The 20,717-nt window shown below is 36.8% G+C and overlaps 1 protein-coding gene and 1 long non-coding RNA gene across 4 annotated transcripts; both read left to right on the top strand.

The window, feature by feature from the left end:
* The first annotated feature begins 594 nt into the window (after positions 1-594).
* LOC141637870 (uncharacterized) lies at positions 595-1,863 on the top strand. The gene is made up of 2 exons (XR_012541934.1): positions 595-1,164; positions 1,635-1,863. It is a non-coding gene; the product is annotated as an uncharacterized LOC141637870 (long non-coding RNA).
* Positions 1,864-8,715: 6,852 nt separating this feature from the next.
* Positions 8,716-17,271, top strand: LOC141637869 (ubiquitin-conjugating enzyme E2-17 kDa-like). 3 transcript variants are annotated; one of them, XM_074447280.1, is made up of 4 exons: positions 8,716-8,873; positions 9,646-9,773; positions 15,049-15,153; positions 16,999-17,271. In XM_074447280.1, the coding sequence occupies exons 1-4, from the start codon at positions 8,804-8,806 to the stop codon at positions 17,089-17,091; spliced, it is 396 nt and encodes a 131-aa protein (XP_074303381.1). In that variant the 5' UTR covers positions 8,716-8,803; the 3' UTR covers positions 17,092-17,271. The 3 variants fall into 3 exon arrangements, with proteins under 3 accessions (XP_074303381.1, XP_074303382.1, XP_074303383.1); XM_074447281.1 differs by lacking the exon at positions 16,999-17,271 and adding an exon at positions 15,790-16,077; XM_074447282.1 differs by lacking the exon at positions 16,999-17,271 and adding an exon at positions 15,728-16,071 and having other exon boundaries at positions 8,718-8,873.
* The last annotated feature ends 3,446 nt before the right edge of the window (positions 17,272-20,717 follow it).

The following is a 20,717-nucleotide window of genomic DNA, read 5'->3' as shown; positions in this document are numbered from 1 at the left end:
GTCTATGTATGAAACTTTTTCATCATTAGCCGCCTGATTAGTTTTCATTGGAGATGTGGTTGAACCTCCATGTATATCCGAGGGAATCTGACGACTCTCAAATGGATTATGTTGCCTTTTGAATTTTTTCGGTGGAGCGATTCGCTTGGTCGGATAATGAGTTAGGATTTTCTGGAGAGAACATAATGTTTATATTTTTGATTGAATAAAAAAAAATGAAGACACTTAAACTTTGACTTATTAATAAAAAGCCGTGAGAACGGAGAGAAAAGGATAAAGGGCAAAACGGTTTATGAAAAAGTTACCGTGCTCTTAATACGATTTTAGGAATTGAAGACGTCTTAACCGAGTGGTCAAGATGGACCTATCGTGACAATAGGACACGAGTTCGAATCCCCGGCCCTGTAGTATGTACCCTATTTATTAAAAAAAAAAATTAGGAACATTTGTCAGCCAATCAAAATTACGAAATTATTATTCCTAGAACTAGAATGTCAAGCACAAGTCAAGAGAGTCAAACCCATAAATTGGGAAGAAGTCAAACATTCAAACAATACCTTAGTCCATCAAATTCCAGAACTCCCCACTAAAAAACCTAAGCAAATGAGAGAGAAAGAAGTGAGAGAATTCTCTCTCGAATAATGAAAAATCTAAAGAAAAAAAGAAAACCAAATGTTTGGAAGCAACAATCAAAACGCAGGATCCGTCCTTCCTTTTGTTTTCCAATCCCTCTTATTTTAGCACAAAATCAATCCAAAATTGTTTATTATGCAAAAGATTCATCTTTGCTCGCTTTCTTATCTCGATTAACATCATTGCTATTCCATTTAGATCTCATTCTTTTCTATCGTTTGAGGAAATTCATGGTGAGATCTGGACTATCTCTTGTTCGAATGCCTCTTTTGGTGTTTCACCATTGTGTTGGTGCTCTACTCCTCCCTTAAAAGTCTTTCCTTTTGTCGGGTCGTGGCATGTTGGAGTTTTCATCGATAGTGACGTTGGCGAGTTTTTTCACTCGCCGCTTTTGCGCTCTTGCTTTGGGCCTATGGAGTACAAAGGTTTCAACCTTTGGCATTGGCCTGCCACTGTTGATCCATACCATCCATTGTGTCGATGTCGTGCATCTCTGATACGTTTTGCTAAAGAGCGGTCACCGTAACGGATGTAAGTCGTCTCTTGTCCGTCTTTTTACCCGTTTTTAAGTCCGTGCTCTTCTTCGAATTCGCCATTGTACCTTGTCCATTGTTTTCTTTTTCTGTGGACTTCGATTTGCTCTCCAATCTAGCACCGGAGAGCAGTTTTCAGTCTTTTGTCTATATAAAAGAAACTTTGGACATAGGTTCTCCCAAGCAAAAGCCAAATTTTATCTCGAACAATTTTTGTTCCGATCGGACTATGTATTCTGCCCGTTTAGGAGTCTTGTCAAGATGGTTATTTGTAGCTCAAGGTATAATTGTGTCCAGAATTATACTTATAAAAACTTTTTCTCTGTTACTATGTTGTTATTTCTGTAGATAACACCTTATTGATTGTTGAGTTAGACCATATATACATGGTTAATACTCAAGTGAATTATAATTTGACTCTTGTAAAGCTTAATTTCATATTTGACGATTTCGTTCTTACTCGAATAGGTTATCTTTGTCAGATGGCTTCTTGAGAATTTGATCACCGCATATAATCATTTCTTTTTTGATGATTGTTCTATGGTTTGTATTTTTGTACCAATTCTGAAGTTTGTTAGTCAGCTTGTGGATCGTCCCAGGATCTTTACTATAGCTTTTTTTGGGATCATCTTTTATTACTTTAGTCCGTACATTTGAACAATTTGTTGTTTGGTAATCTTTTTGATTATCTTGTCTATTATTTTTGGCCATTTTTACCGAGCCTTATCAGGTTTGCGAAGATTTTTATAACCATCAAACATGGTTCTATTTTTGCCTTCTGCAAAGGCTGCCTTCTTATTTTGAGTAAGGTGGACTAACCCCGACCCTTACCTTATAGCTAGTTATGGGTTTAATAATTGCGATTTTATTCCCGTATTGGATTATCCTAGGTGGCATCTCGGTTATTTTGGAAAGAGTATTTCCATGACTTTTTCGATAAATGTCCTTTTTAAGTCAAGTAGATTAGTTGCTTGTGAAGTTTGTGACTTACAGAATAACTTGGTTTTTTGCCTTATCTTCGTTTATGCTCCAGCTCAACCGTCTGAAAAGGCGGATTTTTGGAGTGAGTTGGAAAATGTTGTCCTAAATCTTGAGTTGCCTTTTTTATTACTAGGAGATCTCAACGAGATTAAAAGTCCTAGTGAAAAATAAGGCGGTGCAAAAATTACCAATGCGCGGTGTGTGAGACTAAATAAGTTCCTAAACAATACAAATTGTGTAAATCTCCCCTTTTCTGGTAATTTTTTTACTTGGAGAAAAAAGAAAAATGGTTCTGATAATGTTTTTGAAATTCTAGATAGAGCCTTAGCCTCTTCAAATTGGATTAGTAGTTATCCAAACTTACAGTTTTTGCACCATACTTTCACTAGCTCCAACCAGTGTCCTATCTCCGTGAAATTTCATGAGCAAGCTCATAAAAAAGCGCCTCCGTTTTGGTTTGAACTCATGTGGACCCTTCGAAATGACTTCACTAAGATGGTTAAAAGTAGTTGGCAGTACCAATTTCGTGGATCTTATATGTTCTGTCTCTCTAAAAAATGCAAGTTACTAAAGCAAAAGGCTAAGAAATGGAATCAATCTACCTTTGAAAATATTTTTAGACAACTTTCAATTGCTGAAAAAAAGTTAGAGAATATTCAAAACCAACTTGGTTCATCCCATGTTACGGTTTTAGAAGTTGCGCAGTTGAAATGGCTGAAAAAACGAGATGCCCTTCTTGACTATAAACGCATTTATTGGCAACAGAAAACTCGTATAGATAAAGCTAAGTTTGGAGATAATAATACCAAGTTTTTTCAAAGCCACGCCACTATTAGATGTAGTAGGAATGGGATTAAGCAGTTCATAAATAGGAACGGTGCTTGTATTACTGACCGAGAACTCATTAAACAAGAAATATCTGACGAATTTAAAATTAGGTTCACAAAAAATTAACTTTGTCTTTTCGATAAAAATGAGGACTTTAAGTCGATTAGTGGATTAATTACAGACGAAGATAACGAATTCCTTACTAGTAATGTTAGTATGGAAGACGTTAAACAAACTGTATTTAATTTAGCCGCAAATAAATGTCCATGCCCTGATGGTTTCCCTATAGAGTTCTTTCAAAAATATTGGGATATTATAGGAAATTTTGTGACTAAAGCAGTTCTAGCGTTTTTCAATTCGGGTAAATTATTAAAAGAAATAAATCATACTTTCATAGCATTAATTCCTAAAATTGATAATCCTCAAACAGCAAACTATTTCCGCCCTATTAGTCTTTGCTCAACAATCTATAAAATTATTTCGAAAATTATGGCCACTCGTCTTCGTAGTGTCTTGCATAAGATTATCAACCCTTTTCAAGGTGTTTTTACACCTAATCGTTTTATTCAAGATAATATCATTCTTGCCCACGAAATTTTCAACTCTTTTAAGCGTAAAAAAGGTAAAGGTGGCTTGATTGCTATTAAACTTGATATGGAGAAAGCATATGACCGACTAGAATGGAACTTTATTGAGAAGACTTTTAGACAAATGGGTTTCAATGATATTTGGATTTCATGGATCATGGAATGTATAAAGACTGTCTCGTTCTCAATGTTAGTAAATGGATCACCGGGTAACGTTTTTACACCCACTCGAGGCATTAGACCGGGAGACCCACTCTCGCCGTATATATTCATTATGTGCGCCGCGATTCTAGCAAGATCTCTACAAAAAAAATAATGATCTTAGTTCTAGTAATATTGGTATTAGAATTGGATCCGGGGTGGAGAAAATCCCTTTTCTCACTTTTGCGGATAATACTATCATTTTCGCTAAAACCTCTATTTTAGATAAATTCTGCACGATATCAGGACAATTTATCAATTTTGACAAATCCACCTTTCAATGCACTAGAAATATTGACCAGCCTCTTCGAGAATCCTTTAGAGGTATTCTCCGTATGAACGAGGAAGCTCACCTAGGTAAGTACTTAGGATGTCCTATCTTTGATAGTAGAGTTACTAAAAATACTTTCGACAGTATTATTCATTCTTCTCATAATCAATTATCAAAATGGAAAGCGAATTCTTTATCACAAGCAGGTAGACTAGTTCTAATCAATGCAAATTTAGCTCAAAAGGAACTTTTCAAATACAAAGCTTCCTTCTTCCCTCGTCAATCCATAAAAGCTTGGATAAGATTAATAGAGATTTTCTCTGGAATAAGAATCCTTCTCAACGAGCCTCTAATTTGATTGGTTGGCAAAAAGTTTGTTTACCGAAATCTTTGGGTGGACTAGGAATAAAAACGTCTGAAGCAGCTAACAAAGCTCTCCAAATGAAACTCTTATGGAAAATTCTTATGGATAAGGAAAATATATGGGTCAAAGTGATAACTAAAAAATACTTGAGAAATTGTTCACTTTTTGACCATAAGCCAAACTCAGTATCCTCTTGGCAATGGCGTAAGTTTATGAGTCTTCGAAGTCTCTTTAGAAAAGGACTAAGATGGCAGGTAGGTAATGGTAGCAATATTAAGTTTTGATCTGATAATTGAGTTTTTTCACACCCACTTACAAGCAGTATGGTTGATGATGATAGTAACCGTGATCCTAATCTTTTGGTTAAATATTTCATACCCTCAGACAAACAATGGGATGTTTGTAAATTATTCATTTTAGTGAATAACGATATTGTTAATCAGATTACTAACATTCCACTGCCACATAATGATATTCCTGATACCCTCATTTGGGGGCTGTCCGTAGATGGAAATTTCTCTACCAAAACAGCAACTTTGTTAGCGCAAGGTTTGTTCGATCAAGCTCTTGACAAATGTGAATTTCAGTGGATTTGGAAATTGAATATTCCTCCAAAATTGAAATTTTTTCTTTGGAAAGCCTGTGTTGACGGTCTTCCAACGAAAAGTAGACTTCTTAAGAGTCATATTGAGGTACCACCTCATTGTGTTCTGTGCAACAATCCTTTTGAAAACAAAGATCATTTCTTTTACGAATGTCCTTTGATTGGGTATGTCATTCAAGACCTGAACATTATTAGCTTCAACGAGTTTTTGTCAAAATATGATAATATTACAAGTCAAAGTTTTCTAACGAAACTTATTTATCTCAAAGATTTAATTCCAATAGATGATTTCATTAAGATTATTTTTATTTGGTGGAATGCATGGTTTCATAGAAATGATATTATCTTTAATAATGTTAATTTAAGTATCAGCAAACTTATTACTTTATGTAATAATAGCACTAAGACCTTGAATGTGACTAGATTTAAGGATCTCAACAATCCCGAGATAGAAGAGTTAGCTAGAAACAACTCTAGTAAGGAAGAGATTTGGTGGGAAAAACCTAGAAACGGCTTCCTAAAGCTAAATTTTGACGGATCGAGAATAGAAGGTAATAAAGCTGCTTTAGGATATTCTATAAGAGATCACAATGGTAAAGTCGTTTTGTTGGGAGCAAAAAAGTGTGGATCCAATAATATTCTTGTTGCGGAAGCTCTGCTTTAAAAGAAGGTATTTTAGCAGCTAAATACTTGGGAATTTCAAAGTTAATTGTGGAGGGTGATAATTTATATGTTATTAACTCGATTCTAGGTACTTGGCAAATTCCTTGGGAAATTTCTAGTATTATCAAGGATGTGAAATTAGACCTTCATTTTTTCGATGAAGTGATAATTAAACATTGCTTTCGTGAAGCCAACAAGGTTGCTAACTTCATGACTTCTATTGGACATTCATGTCCAACTCTTTCGAGGTGGTTTGATAGTCGGTAGCTTCAACTTACCTCCCTCATGCGAAAGGATGAGATAGGTTGGTCTTACCTTAGAGGATCAACCTAGTTTTCTTACCTAATCAAAAAAAAAAAAAAAAAAAAAAAATCAAACTATACCTTGTTTACCTCAAAACCTTTCTTATATAATTTGGGGAATTTAACTCAACCAATCCCTAACCCTAATTTCTCCGCGATTCATCCTTCAACCACATTAATTGCAAGGTTATACTTTAGGGTTATTTGATGTGAATAATCCAAACTATATACCATCTGCTTATATTAATCCAAATTATAGTTTAACTCATAATAATCTAAATTACGGGGTCATTTTTCTCACACTTATCTATGAGAAGCGTAACCTGTTTAACCGGTTACCCCTTCACTTAAATCAAATAAACAGGCAATTAATACCTTCCCCTCCCCTAAATCAAATAGAAAACCCCTCCACTTCCTTTCCAGTTTCCTCCCTTTTTATCATCAAAGATGACCAATAATCCTAAACTACAATTGTTGAGTTTGCAAAATAATCAAGAAGCACTAGTAATCCCAATCTGCCATTTGTTCCTGTTTCGGTTTCATGTATTTCGAGTCCGATTAAGTTAAGATGTTGGGTAAGTGGGCAACCATGAACCAGCTATCCAAACAAAACCATCTCTCAACATGCCAAGTTTTTGGGTTGCTTTGAGAATCATAGCATAGGCCCTAAGGGCGGATCTACAAGGGGTGATGGGGGTGAACCCTCACCCCCATTAATTTTAGAAAAAAAATTAACATGGTTAAAAAAAAAAAAAAAAAAAAGATACGGCAAATCACACAAACTGACAGACATACGGAGTAACCAATCGCCCAAATTGCATGATTTATATACTAATTTCTAACATTAAGGACTCCTTGACCTTCAATCTTACAATTTCAGTTCTGGAGAAGGCTTCACATAAGCATTAAGTTCAACGATTTATGATAAGTTGGTTTAGGGAGGTAAAAAATAATTGGTGATAGAAATCGCGATAAAAAAAATCAAGTTAAAAAAGAAGTAGAGATTTGGTAATGGCTTCACAGAAAATGTGTTCAATGAATTGAAAACTTATAGGGAGAAAAAGGGTAAGAGAGAGGGAGAATTTAGATATGTTAGGCTCTTGGCTGCACGCTAGGAACAAGTTAGGGCTAGCAATTTGCATTACAAACAATTTTTATATGAGTATAATCTAATTTGGGCCCTAAAATTACAAGACCCAATGCAAAATTAGGAAGTCAGACTATTTCCGGATCTGATCTATGTCCGAAAATTTTTAAATTGCAAAATTAGGAAGTCAGATTGGTCTATTAGCGAATTAGGTTTTGGAAATTAAGGAGTAACTAAAGCAATTATAGCCATAAGAAATTACTAAGTTTGTTGTTTGTAGCTTGACAGTAGAATTGACGAAATTACTTTTCGTCTTGTTGAAAATGACGATGTACTAGATAGTTTTCAACGCGAGAGAACTCGCCGCATTTATTGCCCCCACGCTCTTAGCGTAAATTGTGTTTTGAATTACTCGAGTAATTATATTTTGATTTTTTTATGTTATAAATTTTAATGAACACCCGTCACCCCCATTTCATAAATCCTAGATTCGCCACTGATAGGCCCATAAGAAGTCAATGTCTGAACAACAAGAATCCTCGATTCCATCGTTTTCACCTTTTTATAGTTCTATTCAATTAAGTCCTTCTTAAGAAATCATACATCTCTTAGAATTATCACCCAATGCAGTGATAGCGTTTTAGCTTTGTTCGTTGTCAGTATAAATGGCGATGACACTTGAGCTTTAATGAAAAAGTAGGACTCTGATCTTCATTGTTGGCCAAATTTTATGAAGGCAGGAATAAAAGGACGGAAGAGAAGTAAGGAGGATGAAAAGTAAGGACGAAATTGATGGAGAATTGAAGTTTAAGGAGGCAAACAATGGAAATGACCTTTAAAATTAGAACAAGGAAGAAGAAGATGAAGATTGGGACCCGCAACAGCTTGACCCATTACATTACCGGTTGTAACCAGTAAAAAATGACACGAGTTCAATATAAGAAAAATGATGCCATAGTTCATATTATTCTCAATTAAACTATAGTTTAGATTAATATGAGAAGGTGAGGTATAGTTTGGATTATTGCTATCAAATAACCCTATACTGTATAGTATTATTCATGCAATTCAATTTGATTTTGCCCTCTATTCAATCATCGTGTCAATTGGCTTTCATTCTTATAGTATATTTTTCTTTCACGCATGCAATTTTTGCATTACCCAACATGATTAATTATAGTTATATTTGATGTTTTAGAGTCAAAGTTTTGATCTTTTGTGCAACACTCGTTATTATTCATTGATCGTAGTAGTTTCGATTTTTTTTTTTGAAAATTTTGTCTTAGGTTTTTTGTGTTATTGAATTTGTATCAGGTTTTTTAGGGTGTGATGCCCAAAAATTTTAATTTTTGATCTTGCCATATATTTTCGTCATATTTTCGTCAGTTGAGCCTGCTTCAGACGGACCAAAAACCATTTTGATCTGAAACAATAAGATGGATTTTGTAACTATTTTACAGCTAAATGTAACCATAAATTGTTCACATATGTCCGGCTTCAGACGAAAAGAAACGTGACGGTCTGAAATAAGAATTTGCCTATTTTCGTGTTATTTTATTGCGAGACAGTCCTTTTATTGGTTAAGCCATCATAGGACGGTCCCACCCTCTGTAAGAGGAGAGGGTCTTCTCCCATAATTTCTGTAGAATTTAGTCAAATTTGGTAAAGCTAGTTGTTTGATGGTTTGTGTTTTTTTTGGATTAATGTTGCAGGTTGAATTGTTTATTTGGGAAATATATTTGCAGTTTCATGGCATCTAAGAGAATATTAAAGGAGTTGAAGGATTTGCAGAAGGACCCACCTACTTCTTGTAGTGTAGGTATATACTGATTTGTTTACTAGAGGAAGTACATGTTTTCTGTTGCGCGTTTCTTGTGTTTACAGACGTTAATGATGTTAGTTTATCGTTGAGAATTTGTGATGATATAACTTTTGGTTGCTTACAAATGTTCATAAGTTCAATTTGGAGGTTGTGGATTGTATGAGTATGAGCTTTTGGATTATGACTAGATTGATTATAGACTACTTTCTCTAAGCTGTTCGGAATTTCATAGTATGACGACATGTTTATTTGGTAGCTGTAATTGAGTTTATACCTGTTGGCATGTCATCTGAGGTAGAAGATACAACTACAAGTACATTCTGTGTGCCCTATCTAGAGAAGTCATGTTTGATGGGCCAATGTGGGCATGTTTTCTAACAAGACCTGTGAATTGACTTAGTGACGATTATAACTGGTTCCACACGGGAACTATTGTAAGCAGCACTATTTAGAGGATGCCATTTTGAACTGTTGGCAGATAGGAATTAAAAAGCTTGTATGGTTCTGCCGTAGACTTATGGGCATATGGCCTATGTTATGCATACACAGTTGTAACTTGTAAGTGTCGGGTGGTTATGCTAAACTTAAGTGTCAAATTGTAATGTTGTGTTGGTAGAGGTGTTGTATCAATGCACACCATGCAGCCAAAATGTTAAATCTTGAAGTAACATAGTTGTGGCAGTGTTAGGATTTAGGTTTTCTCGTTCTTGGGATAGTGTATGTCTTTGGTTTTTAGGGTCTGTAATGTTTATTTATTCTATTGCGACAGGCCCAGTTGGTGAAGACATGTTCTATTGGCAAGCAACGATAATGGGGCCTGCAGATAGCCCATATGCTAGAGGTGTATTTCTTGTGTCTATTCATTTCCCTCCAGACTATCCATTCAAGCCTCCAAAGGTAAGTTCTCCATCACCCTAAATCACGAGTTTTTCTTACCATGGAATTTTCTGGTTATAATTACTATTGCGGGTTGTGTTACAATTTACACTTGTTTGCAACTTATTAACCAGGTAAAATATGCATTTGATACAGCCCAATAACAGTATAACATTGAGAAACTACTTTATGGTCTTACAACAATACTACCTCTCAGCGACTCAAAGGGTCCTAGCCTCCTCGGGTCCTTCCTATTATGAGTTAGGGACTACATTATACATAAGTCTTACCTCAGTGTTCAACAAACATAGGCCCTGTTCTTTCTGGCTTACTTTCACCACTTCACTTCACTCAAATTTCTATTGATTCATTTCAGCTCACTCATCTCCATTCAGCTTCACTCATTCCTCCATTCGATTCAGCTCATTTCACCACCTCAGCCATTTCAATTTTGCACATGTTAAACTTAATAGTTTTTATTAATATTTTTACTATTATTTATTTATTTATTTTTTATTATAATTATAATTATTTTATTAGTATTATTATTATTATTATTATTATTTTATTGTTATTATTATTATTATTATTATTATTATTATTATTATTATTTTATTGTTATTATTATTATTATTATTATTATTATTATTATTATTATCATTAATTTAATATTAATTAATGATCCTCATTATTGTTATCATTTTGAATATTATAGTTATTAAAATCAATAATATTCATATTAATAAAATTAATAATATTACTAATATTATTATTAATATGAATATGAATATTAATTATTAATAATATGATTAATAACGTTGTTAATTTTAATATTACTATTATTAATACCTAATTGTTTTTTCATATACGAACTTTAATCTTTCACATACACTTTTTCATAAACGTTCTAGTTTGTACCCTTTTCACCTAAAACTGAACCAAATGCTCTTGAATCAATATTTTTCCCTAAAACTTAATTTAATTGCTCAAATGATTTAAAACTTTCAAGATGCATTCTAATTTATCAAATAATAAATTAATTTACTTGTTTATCAATTATTAATATTATTTGTTGAGTTTTAATTAATCAATCAAATTTTATTTGTTGGTTAAAGATGAAATTAGGGCCGCCTGTCAATTTTTATTTATCTAATTAATAAAATTATGATTGTTGTTGCTTCGTGGTGGCTACCTAATCACTCAAATCAGGATGATATATGGCTAGACTTTGAACAACATTCTAGCAAATTGGTGCTCTATTATTTCACCTAATAAAATTGATGGTGTACTGTGGTTTATGGTGGCTACCTAGTTAATCATTCAAATTAGTATAATTACTAGTATTAATCTTAATTTAGTAATGTTCTTCTTCTTCTTCTTCTTCTTCTTCTTCTTATAGTAGTAGTAGTAGTAATAATAATAATAATAATAATAATAATGATGATGATGATGATGATGATGATGATGATGATGATGATGATGATGATGATGATGATGATGATGATGATGATGATGGTCTGCGTTTTTATAAAAAAACAAATAGTAATAATAATAATAATAATAAATTATTAATTATTATTAATTATTATTATTATTATTATTATTATTATTATTATTATTATTATTATTATTATTATTTCAGTTCAATTTAGCTCCAATCACTCGTTCACTCACTCTATTAAGTTCGATTCATTTCGGGCTCCATTTAGTTCGATTCGATTCAACTCGCTCATTCATTCAATCCAAATTAGTTCGATTCGATTACTCGATTAAGTTCAATTCACTTCATTCGATTCGATTTCATTCGATTGATTCAGCTCTAAAAAGCCTGAAAGAACAGGGCCTAGTCTGTTGCGTTTTACCCATAACTAAACTTGTGTCTTAAATTGTGCTCACGACCCTTCCATCACAACAAAAAGCTGGCATTATTGTGCGTCAATCTGCTTTTTTCCTTGATAAACGTAAGTAATAGCGTCTGGAGGAACATATGGCAATATAAAGCTGCTTTAGGATATTCTATAAGAGATCACAATGGTAAAGTCGTTTTGTTGGGAGCAAAAATGTGCGGATCCAATAGTATCCTTGTTGCGGAAGCACTTGCTTTAAAAGAAGGTATTTTAGCAGCTAAATACTTAGGAATCTCAAAGTTAATTGTGGAGGGGGATAACTTATGTGTTATTAACTCGATTCGAGGTACTTGGCAAATTCCGTGGGAAATTTCTAGTATTATCAAGGATGTGAAATTAGACCTTCATTTTTTCGATGAAGTGATAATTAAACATTGCTTTCGTGAAGCCAACAAGGTTGATGACTTCATGGTTTCTCTTTCGAGGTGGTTTGATAGCCGTTGGCTTCAACTTACCTCCCTCATTCGAAAGGATGAGATAAGTTGGTCCTACCCTAAAGGATCAACCTAGTTTTCTTACCTAATCAAAAAAAAAAAAAAATGGCAATATGATATTGCCGAAGATCAAATTTCATTTGTTTGATTCGTATTCCATGTTCAAAGAATGTTTGTTGATTTGCAAAGGTTGATAAGATGACCCCATCTTTTATTGGATTGTTGAGTTGTTTGTATAATGGTAGTCTTGCCTCTCTTAGCATTTATTTTTGGTAATTAAGCCATGTTCTTTTGGACTGAAATTTATCTGATTTGAATTGAACTGAACTTATAGGATCCGAATTGAATTGAACCGAACTTATAGGATCTCGAATCAACTTATTGTATCTCGAATCGAATCAACTTATAGGATCTCGAATCGAATCAACTTAGGATCTGAATCGAACTCGAACTTATAGGATCTGAAGTGAACTTAAATTAAGTGAGGTATAGGATCTGAACTGAACTTATAGGATCTGAAGTGAACTTATAGAATCTGAATTAACTTATATGATCTTGAACTCAACTTATAAGATCTCGAATCGAATCAACTTATAGGATCTCGAATCGAATCAATTTATAGGATCTCGAATCAACTTATAGGATCTCGAATCGAATCGAACTTATAGGATCTGAAGTGAACTTATATTAAGTGACTTTAAGTCCAAAAGAACAGGGCCTTAGTGTCACAATTGTGAGGGTGAACTTTCTACTCCCTTTGATTGATGTCATATTGTCATGTGCTATTGAACAGATCAATGACTAGCCGAATTCTATTCTTAATAGCTTTCTCTGTGGTTAGCGTAACTCCTAACAAAGCTTCTATCTTTTCTTATTGCCTCCATTCTGCATATTGTATGGTTCCTATGCTTCCTTTTACCTCCGTCAAAAGATAAGCATGAGTTTTGTTGTTCTTATGTCGTTAAAATCAATAAGTGGAACCATCAGCGGTTGTTGCTTGTTCAGATACCGATGGTGTTTAGTAGAATTTGTTTTCCCTAGTCAGTGGCAGATCTTTTTTTTTTTTTTGACAATAATAAACTGATTATATTAAAGAACACAACTTGTAAACATAGTTAGCCTGTTGTCAGGCTTACACTAAAGATAAATTACAAACAAAACACGGATTTCTCGGAAGGAATTCGCACACTAATTGGGACTGCAAAGAGGTTGCCGAATCGCAGATAGCTTACAACAAGTTACTCAAAACAAACGAACTCGTGCCAACAGAATGGGCATAACGCATAGCACATAAAAGAGCTCTGGTGGAGGCGTCAAAAGACGAACTTGCGCGTACAACACTTGACTTGGAGAAGTCCAAATCGGTACTGTAGATGCAGCAACTGAAACAATTTGTTCTTGGGACAGGGTGGTTGAAACAGAAAAAGAAACCGCACTCCGTTGAGGTAAAGATTTAGCTGTAACAACACAGGGTGCAACAAATCCATAAGTGGAGTGCAAATGTAAAGGGCGTACCTTGGATAATTGGACATGCGAGTGCAGTAGATCCTCAATGAGTCGACAGGTAACTGCAGGGTCACCGTTGTGATTTCGAAATATCACGGAGTTACGAGTAGTCCAAATGGCCTGGAGAGCACAACAAAAGTAAAGCAAGAGCCACTTTTGATCAGACACCAAAGATTGTCGGTGAAGATAAGACACGAAGTCTCCAATCCAAGACTTAAAGGAAATAGATGGATATTAAATTATCACTTGTTGGCATAATATTGTGAGCTAGCCGCCATAACAAAATCGAGATCTTTGGTGGAATCCCTTTTCGCCACACATGTTTCCAAGGAAAGGTATGGACAAATGATCGGACACGGCAGCTGAAGATTCAGACCATAGGAGTGAATATCCTGATTCTGCCGAATAAGAGCCATCCTCCGTATATTTCCAGTAAAGAAAATTATCAAAATTCGGAGCTGGTAGTTCCAAAGCAATAATTTCCTTTGCACAACTAGAGGAAAAATACCGAAAAACCATAGTAGGATTCCAACAACGAATTCCAAGAAGAAATCGAGAGAGACTTGAAGACTCTTGAATCGAACTGAACTGAGCGAGCACTAAATGGTCATTTACCATTAATCCAACGACCGGATCAAATGTCAAGTAACTGTCCATTACCAAGCTTCCAACAAATACCATTTTTAGCCGCAGAAACAGCCTTGCAAATGCCAGACCATATAAAAGATGGTTGAGAAACCCGAGATTTTGCTAGAGGAATAGGCAAATCCCGGGCATACTTCGGGACCATATATCTTGCCAATAGCGCGGTTGGCTGTGAGTGAATACACCAAAAATTCTTAAGAAGCAAAGCTTGGCTGATCTTGGTGTGACCAGATTAGAATCCTTGACATAAAAAAGTAATTGGGTGGGTAGTTGCATTATTCAAATTTTAAATTTTTTGTTGTTGTAGGTTACTGTGTCATATGAGACGGTCTCATGAAAATATTTTCATGACACAGCCCATCTGAGACTTAGGCCGGGTAGGCGGGTGCCGGGTAGCTACCTTTTGAGTTGGTATCGGACTACTGTCACGTTATATTAAGATAATAATACCGTCTTTTAAGAGACAGCTAATTCTTTGCTGTCTTGCACAACTCTTTGTCCGTGGGAAATTATGTATGATGTATCATAGCTCAGAGTTTGTAAGAGCACAAAATCTCATTGAAAACGGCACATATCCGTCACTTTGGAGTGACGGATACCATTTCCTCTCACAAATGACCCAAATAGAGAAGAGAGGGAAGCACATGGGGTGCCCCCACCTTGTCCCCCTATCCGTTTTGTGAGTGACATTATCCGTCACTTGCTCCGACCTGTCGTCAACAAGACTTACTGTTGTAAGAGTGTTTGATGTTTTAAAATATTTCTGGCTCTTTGAGCTCGTAAATGATAGGGTTGATTATTCAGGTTGCCTTCAAGACAAAGGTCTTTCATCCTAACATCAACAGCAACGGGAGCATATGTCTGGATATTCTTAAAGAACAATGGAGTCCTGCTCTAACTATTTCCAAGGTTTCACCATCTCTCACTTTTGAGCAGGCATATTTTTTATGATTCCAGTCTAATGAGCCAATTAATATTGTGCACACGAATTATAGTTATCAGTTTTAGCTTTTGATTTCGTGAGATTTCACATGACTCATGAGTTTTTGTTTCGATATTTGACCCTGCCATTCCACTGTTTTTCGTCTTATTTATAAATTGTTTACTTCAAAAAAATGTTCTTTTTCGAAAACAAAGATTTCTTATTATGATCTGCCCATAGTAGACTCACTTCAATTAGAATTTGACATGTAAAAAGAGAACAATAAAAGTGGAATGAAGGTGTCTATTTACAATAATTGCTCTCAATAAACTGATTTTCCGGTCAAATGTCATTTAACAAAGTTGGTAAAGTCATTAAGGGGTACTATTCACCACCAGTGTCAGCTCAGTGATGTTGTCGAGTCTATTTGCCATACATAGCTACTTAGCTGGCCTTTATAAACCGGTATGTTTTTTTTTCCTTGCCATATTATCCTAACTGAATGCAAAATCTGGCATGTTCTTCTGTCCATATGTTCTCTTTTGACTGATCCGAACCCAGATGATCCGCTAACACCAGAAGTAGCCCACATGTATAAGACTGATAGGTCCAATTACGAACAGACTGCTCGCACCTGGACTCAGAAGTATGCCATGGGCTGATCGTCACTTTGTATTTGTGATCGGATAAAACCGGGAATGCCTTCTTTGTTTATATTATAAAGGCATATTTAAGAATTGAGTTTTCTTTGGGAAAGGACAAGCAGCATTCTGCATAATAGCGAGTTCATACACATCTATATAATCAATTATCCGTAAGTAATATGGTTCAAGGTGCTAAACTGCTGATAACTATTGTGTTATATTGATTTTAATAAAAGAAATGTTTTAAATTTCAGAACGTTGGTATTGTTGTTAATGGGATGAGATAATAATCAAAATTTGGCGTGAAAATTCCTCACTCTGTTACCCTTTTCCTTTCTTCCTTTCCTCCCCTGCCTTTAGACCATCCCCAAGCAGAAGGTCGCGCTAACTGGGTCAACAACGTTTTAGCCCTTAATCCTACTTTATTTATCTTGACCCACTTTCACCCTTCCAAGCAGAAGGTCACGACCTAGGTCATCAACCCAATCATTTTTTCATTTCTCAACATTTTCAATCATTTCTCATATTCTCTACCCCACTAAAATCCCTCTCTTACTTTTTCAATAACTATTTACAAATAAATTAATTTTAATTTACAATCCCAAATCACTGTCATTCTTTTGTTTTCCAAATCATGTTCATCTGCCTTAAACTACCACCTTCCCTATTGATTCTTACCCAAATCGACATCAACATAGATCAACATAAACATCAACCAATGATAAATCAATTGCTCTCCATTCTTTTACCCAGATCTACATCAACAATTGTTAATCATCATAGTCTTTTACCCAGATCGACATCGACACCAACCAATTAATTCTTACCTAGATCTCATCACCACCGTCAACCATCATCTCCTTCCATCTCCGTCAACGTTATCATTATTGAGCGTCACCATTACAACCGTGAACATCGTCGATCATCGCCATAACAACCATCACTATAGTCGACCATTTCAACCTTAATTGAGGTAAATAATTTAATTAACTTTACTGTGATTACTAACCCATTAGTTGTGTATTTAATGTCTTTTGTGAAACTGTCTCAAAATATTCCAAAATTATGTTCATTCTATAGATAATTAAAAAATATAGTCGGATTTTGTATGCATATATTTTTTTGGTTCTTACTTTGGTTACAATTCTTATTTTACTTCTTGATATCTTCTTCTTTTATCTTTGGCAGAAAAAGAGGAAAGCGTCTGATGGATGGCAGTATGGCAGGGCATTTAATTTCTGTTTTTGTTTTTTTTTTAAGTTCCAACCAATGAGAAGGTGACACCAAAGAGGTCACCAACTGGGTCACCATTCTCTATTCAAGGTCACAAGCTGACCCTCACTTGTTCAAGGTCACCCTAACTATGTTCTTAATCCTAACTTAATGTATCATTAGCATGACCCAACAAGGTCACGACCCGGTTGGTGACCTTGCTTGGGCATGGTCTTAAAGAATGTTGGATATTCCCATAGGTACCCTTCAACTTTTTCGTTTTCTAAAGTATACCCCTCATTTTTTACAAAAAAAACTTTGACCGACAATAATTCTCTGTTATGAGATTAGGAAACGGTAATTGTTTTTCAAACCAATTATCTCGTAAAGGCCTTGAATTTGAAAAGAAACAAATTCACCGCTTTCTAGACTCCTAACCGATAGATATGGTTGGTCGAAGTTTTTTTAACGAGTAAACTTTGACCGGCCATAATTCCCGACTACGAGTTGAGAAGTCGGTGAATTTTTTTTTCAAACTGAAAAGTTCGTAAAGTCGATCAATTTGTAATCGAGAATTATTGACGGTCAGTTTTTTTACCAGAAAAAAGGGATACACCTTAGAAAATGATAAAGTTAAGGAGTATAACGGTACAAGTGGGAATATCCCAGCTGATTTTCGGATGAAAGGAACTATGTTTGTTAAAAGAGGAAACAAAGAATAACACTATAGGACCATACTAGGGGTGAATTTAAGGATGATAACGAGCTTAGTCTTGCTCGGCTTGTTGTCACGCCTTGATTACTTTGACACTAGAAAACCAAGCTCGTGTGCCACTTAACTCGCACCCCTTTGCAAGCTAAGTCAGGCAACCCCTTTGCAGCGGAATATTATAAGTGTTATAAAGGATAAATGTCGGCTAAGAAGGCTAGACACTAAGTGTGGAAAGGTTACTTATGTTACACTTGAATACTTAAGAGAATTACAAGACTTGGATACAATGTTTGGTGTGTGTGTGTGTTTGGTAGGATGGATGGCAAATGATGCCCCTTACCCATATTTATACTACTACTATAGAACTCTCTAGAAGCGGAACCTTCTGGAATGCTCTGGACATCACAACCCCGAAACTTTCTAATGTTCCGGACACTACTAGATATCTCTACCATGTACATGAATGTTCTAGTACCTACTAGAACATTCTGGACCCTTCTAGACAATTCTAGTATGCACTAGAACAATCTAGAAACGTTCCCGTAAGACTCCACACTATTCTAGAATATTCTAGACACTTCTAGAATACTCTAGATTACTCTACACTATTCTAGAATATTCCGGACCCTTCTAGAATATTCCAGTTGACTCTACTATCTTCTAGAAACTTCTAGACATTTCTGGATACTTCTCTAATCTTCTATATTCTTCCTTGAAGATTGATCCTTTGAGCCTTGAAGCGCTCCCAGCACATGAACATGAACCTCGGTGGTACAGAAAGCCAACCGTGACATTTTCTCCCACCAAAGCCGTAGACGTCCTCGTCACGGTCGATCCTCGATAACCATGCTCATACGTTGTCTTCCTACCTCGATGACTAGTCGTGGCAAAGAACAACAACACCCTTGTTGAACATATCCCCAATTCTTCGCGGGGTTAGTCCCTCCTTGAATCTTTGGTCGACGCCTTCTTCTTGGCGCCTTAATCACTTGTAAGGAAGCGATCCTTGCATCGCGTTCCTCTTGTGCGAGATTGATATCAATCTCGCTCCCGTTTGACGTGATGGTGATCATGCCATCCCTAAGTTTGAAGGGCCTGACTGAATCGATAAACTCTATGCCAAGCACAACTTCTTCGTCGTCCATATCGACGATTATGAATTTGGCCTTCCCCTTCCACTTCCCCAAGCGGATTGGGACTCCATAGGCCATCCCGTAAATTGGCGTAGCCGAAGAATTCACTGCCTTCAACTCGCCCACAGTTTTGGTGTATCGAATGCCCATATCCCTAACCACTCTCAAGGCAACGTAGTTGTGTGTTGCACCTGAGTCGATCAGCACCCCAGTATGAACACCGTTTACCTCCCCATTGACGGTCAACAAGTTCCCTTTGTACCTGCGTCCCGCCTCTTCATTTGTCGTTGTCACCTCGTACGCGACCTCGTTAGCCTTTTTAGTCGGCTCGACTTCACAAATTGCCGTAGCATCCAGCCCCGCAGGCTCCTTGCTAACGACCTCGGTAGCTTTTAATGTCGTCTCGACACCGAATTTTGTCGCAAGGCAACACGGATCCGTCGGCTTGTCCACGACCCCCGTATTGAGAAGTCTCATTGCCCCAAGCCTCCGTGGTTCATGGGACTTTGATGACTCCTCATCTTCGTAGCGCATCACCATTGCGCTAAGCTTTGCCCGCTGGGGGCACTCCCTGACCATGTGCGGCCCTCCGCACAAGAAGCAGTTGAACGTCTTACCCTTATCGCGCCCAGCAGACGACTCGGTCATGTGTTGCCTCCTTGGCCCTCGTACCATCACCCGATGGTGCTTGATTAAGCGGTCTCCCCAACCAATCTCGTTCCGCTATCCGTCTCTTTGCCCCTCCTTCGATCACTTGTCACCTCGTATAAGGACTCTGCCGCCACAATCGCCTCATTTAGGGTCTTCACGTTGCGGCGTTTCAACTCTTGTTATGCCCAACGTTGTAACCCGTCCATGAAGTATATGAGCAACAAGTTCTCCGGCATACTCGACACCTCCAACACCGTTGATGAGAATTTCTTCACATATTCTTCTACGGTCCCCGTGTGTCGCAATGCTTGTAACTTCTTCAAAGCAACCTCCTCGGCATTCTCGGGGTAGAATTGCTTCTTGAAGTCTACCTTGAACTCGTCCCATGTCCTGATTTGGCATAGTCCCTTCTTCACCTCGGCTTGTCGACGTCTCCACCATAGGATTGCGTCATCGACAAGGTACATACTGGCGGTAGTGATCTTCGTGGCATCGTCTTCAACTCGGAGAGCGTCAAAGTAACGCTCGACGCACCACAGGAAATTATCTATCTCCTTTGCGTCTCGACTCCCGTTGAATTTCGGCGGTTTAGGCACCTTGATCCTAGTTGATGCCTCCCCAATTGTGGCACTCCCTGCCACTGCAGCTCTACACACCACGATTTGTTCTTGAAGCTCGTCGATTCGCTTCAAGAGGGGCTGGACTAAGGCAGCCAGCTTCTCATCCATCCTCTTATCAAGCCTCTCTTCAAGTGAGCTTGCAAGAACGTTGAACGCACCTTGCATCTCCTGCTTCACAAGGTCGCTCACCCCATTATCCAACGCCTTGACCTGATCACTTACATTCTCCACATTTTCACTTATTCTCTCAAGCGCTCCTTGGTGCTGCACCACCGCTTCCTCCAAGCGCGCAAGACGAGAATTAGTAGACTCCTTTGCCTTCTGCACATTCACGGTCCCACTAATGGCACTAGTTACTTCAACACCCGACATCTCCGCAATGTATGGTCTTCGCAGGCGAACCTGCTCTGATACCACTTGTCACGCCTTGATTACTTTGACACTAGAATACCAAGCTCGTGTGCCACTTAACTCGCACCCCTTTGCAAGCTAAGTCAGGCAACCCCTTTGCAGCGGAATATTATAAGTGTTATAAAGGATAAATGTCGGCTAAGAAGGCTAGACACTAAGTGTGGAAAG

Source organism: Silene latifolia, unplaced genomic scaffold, assembly GCF_048544455.1.
Source record: "Silene latifolia isolate original U9 population unplaced genomic scaffold, ASM4854445v1 scaffold_154, whole genome shotgun sequence".
NCBI classification, from domain to species: domain Eukaryota; kingdom Viridiplantae; phylum Streptophyta; class Magnoliopsida; order Caryophyllales; family Caryophyllaceae; genus Silene; species Silene latifolia.
This window is presented reverse-complemented; position numbering and strand designations above follow the sequence as displayed.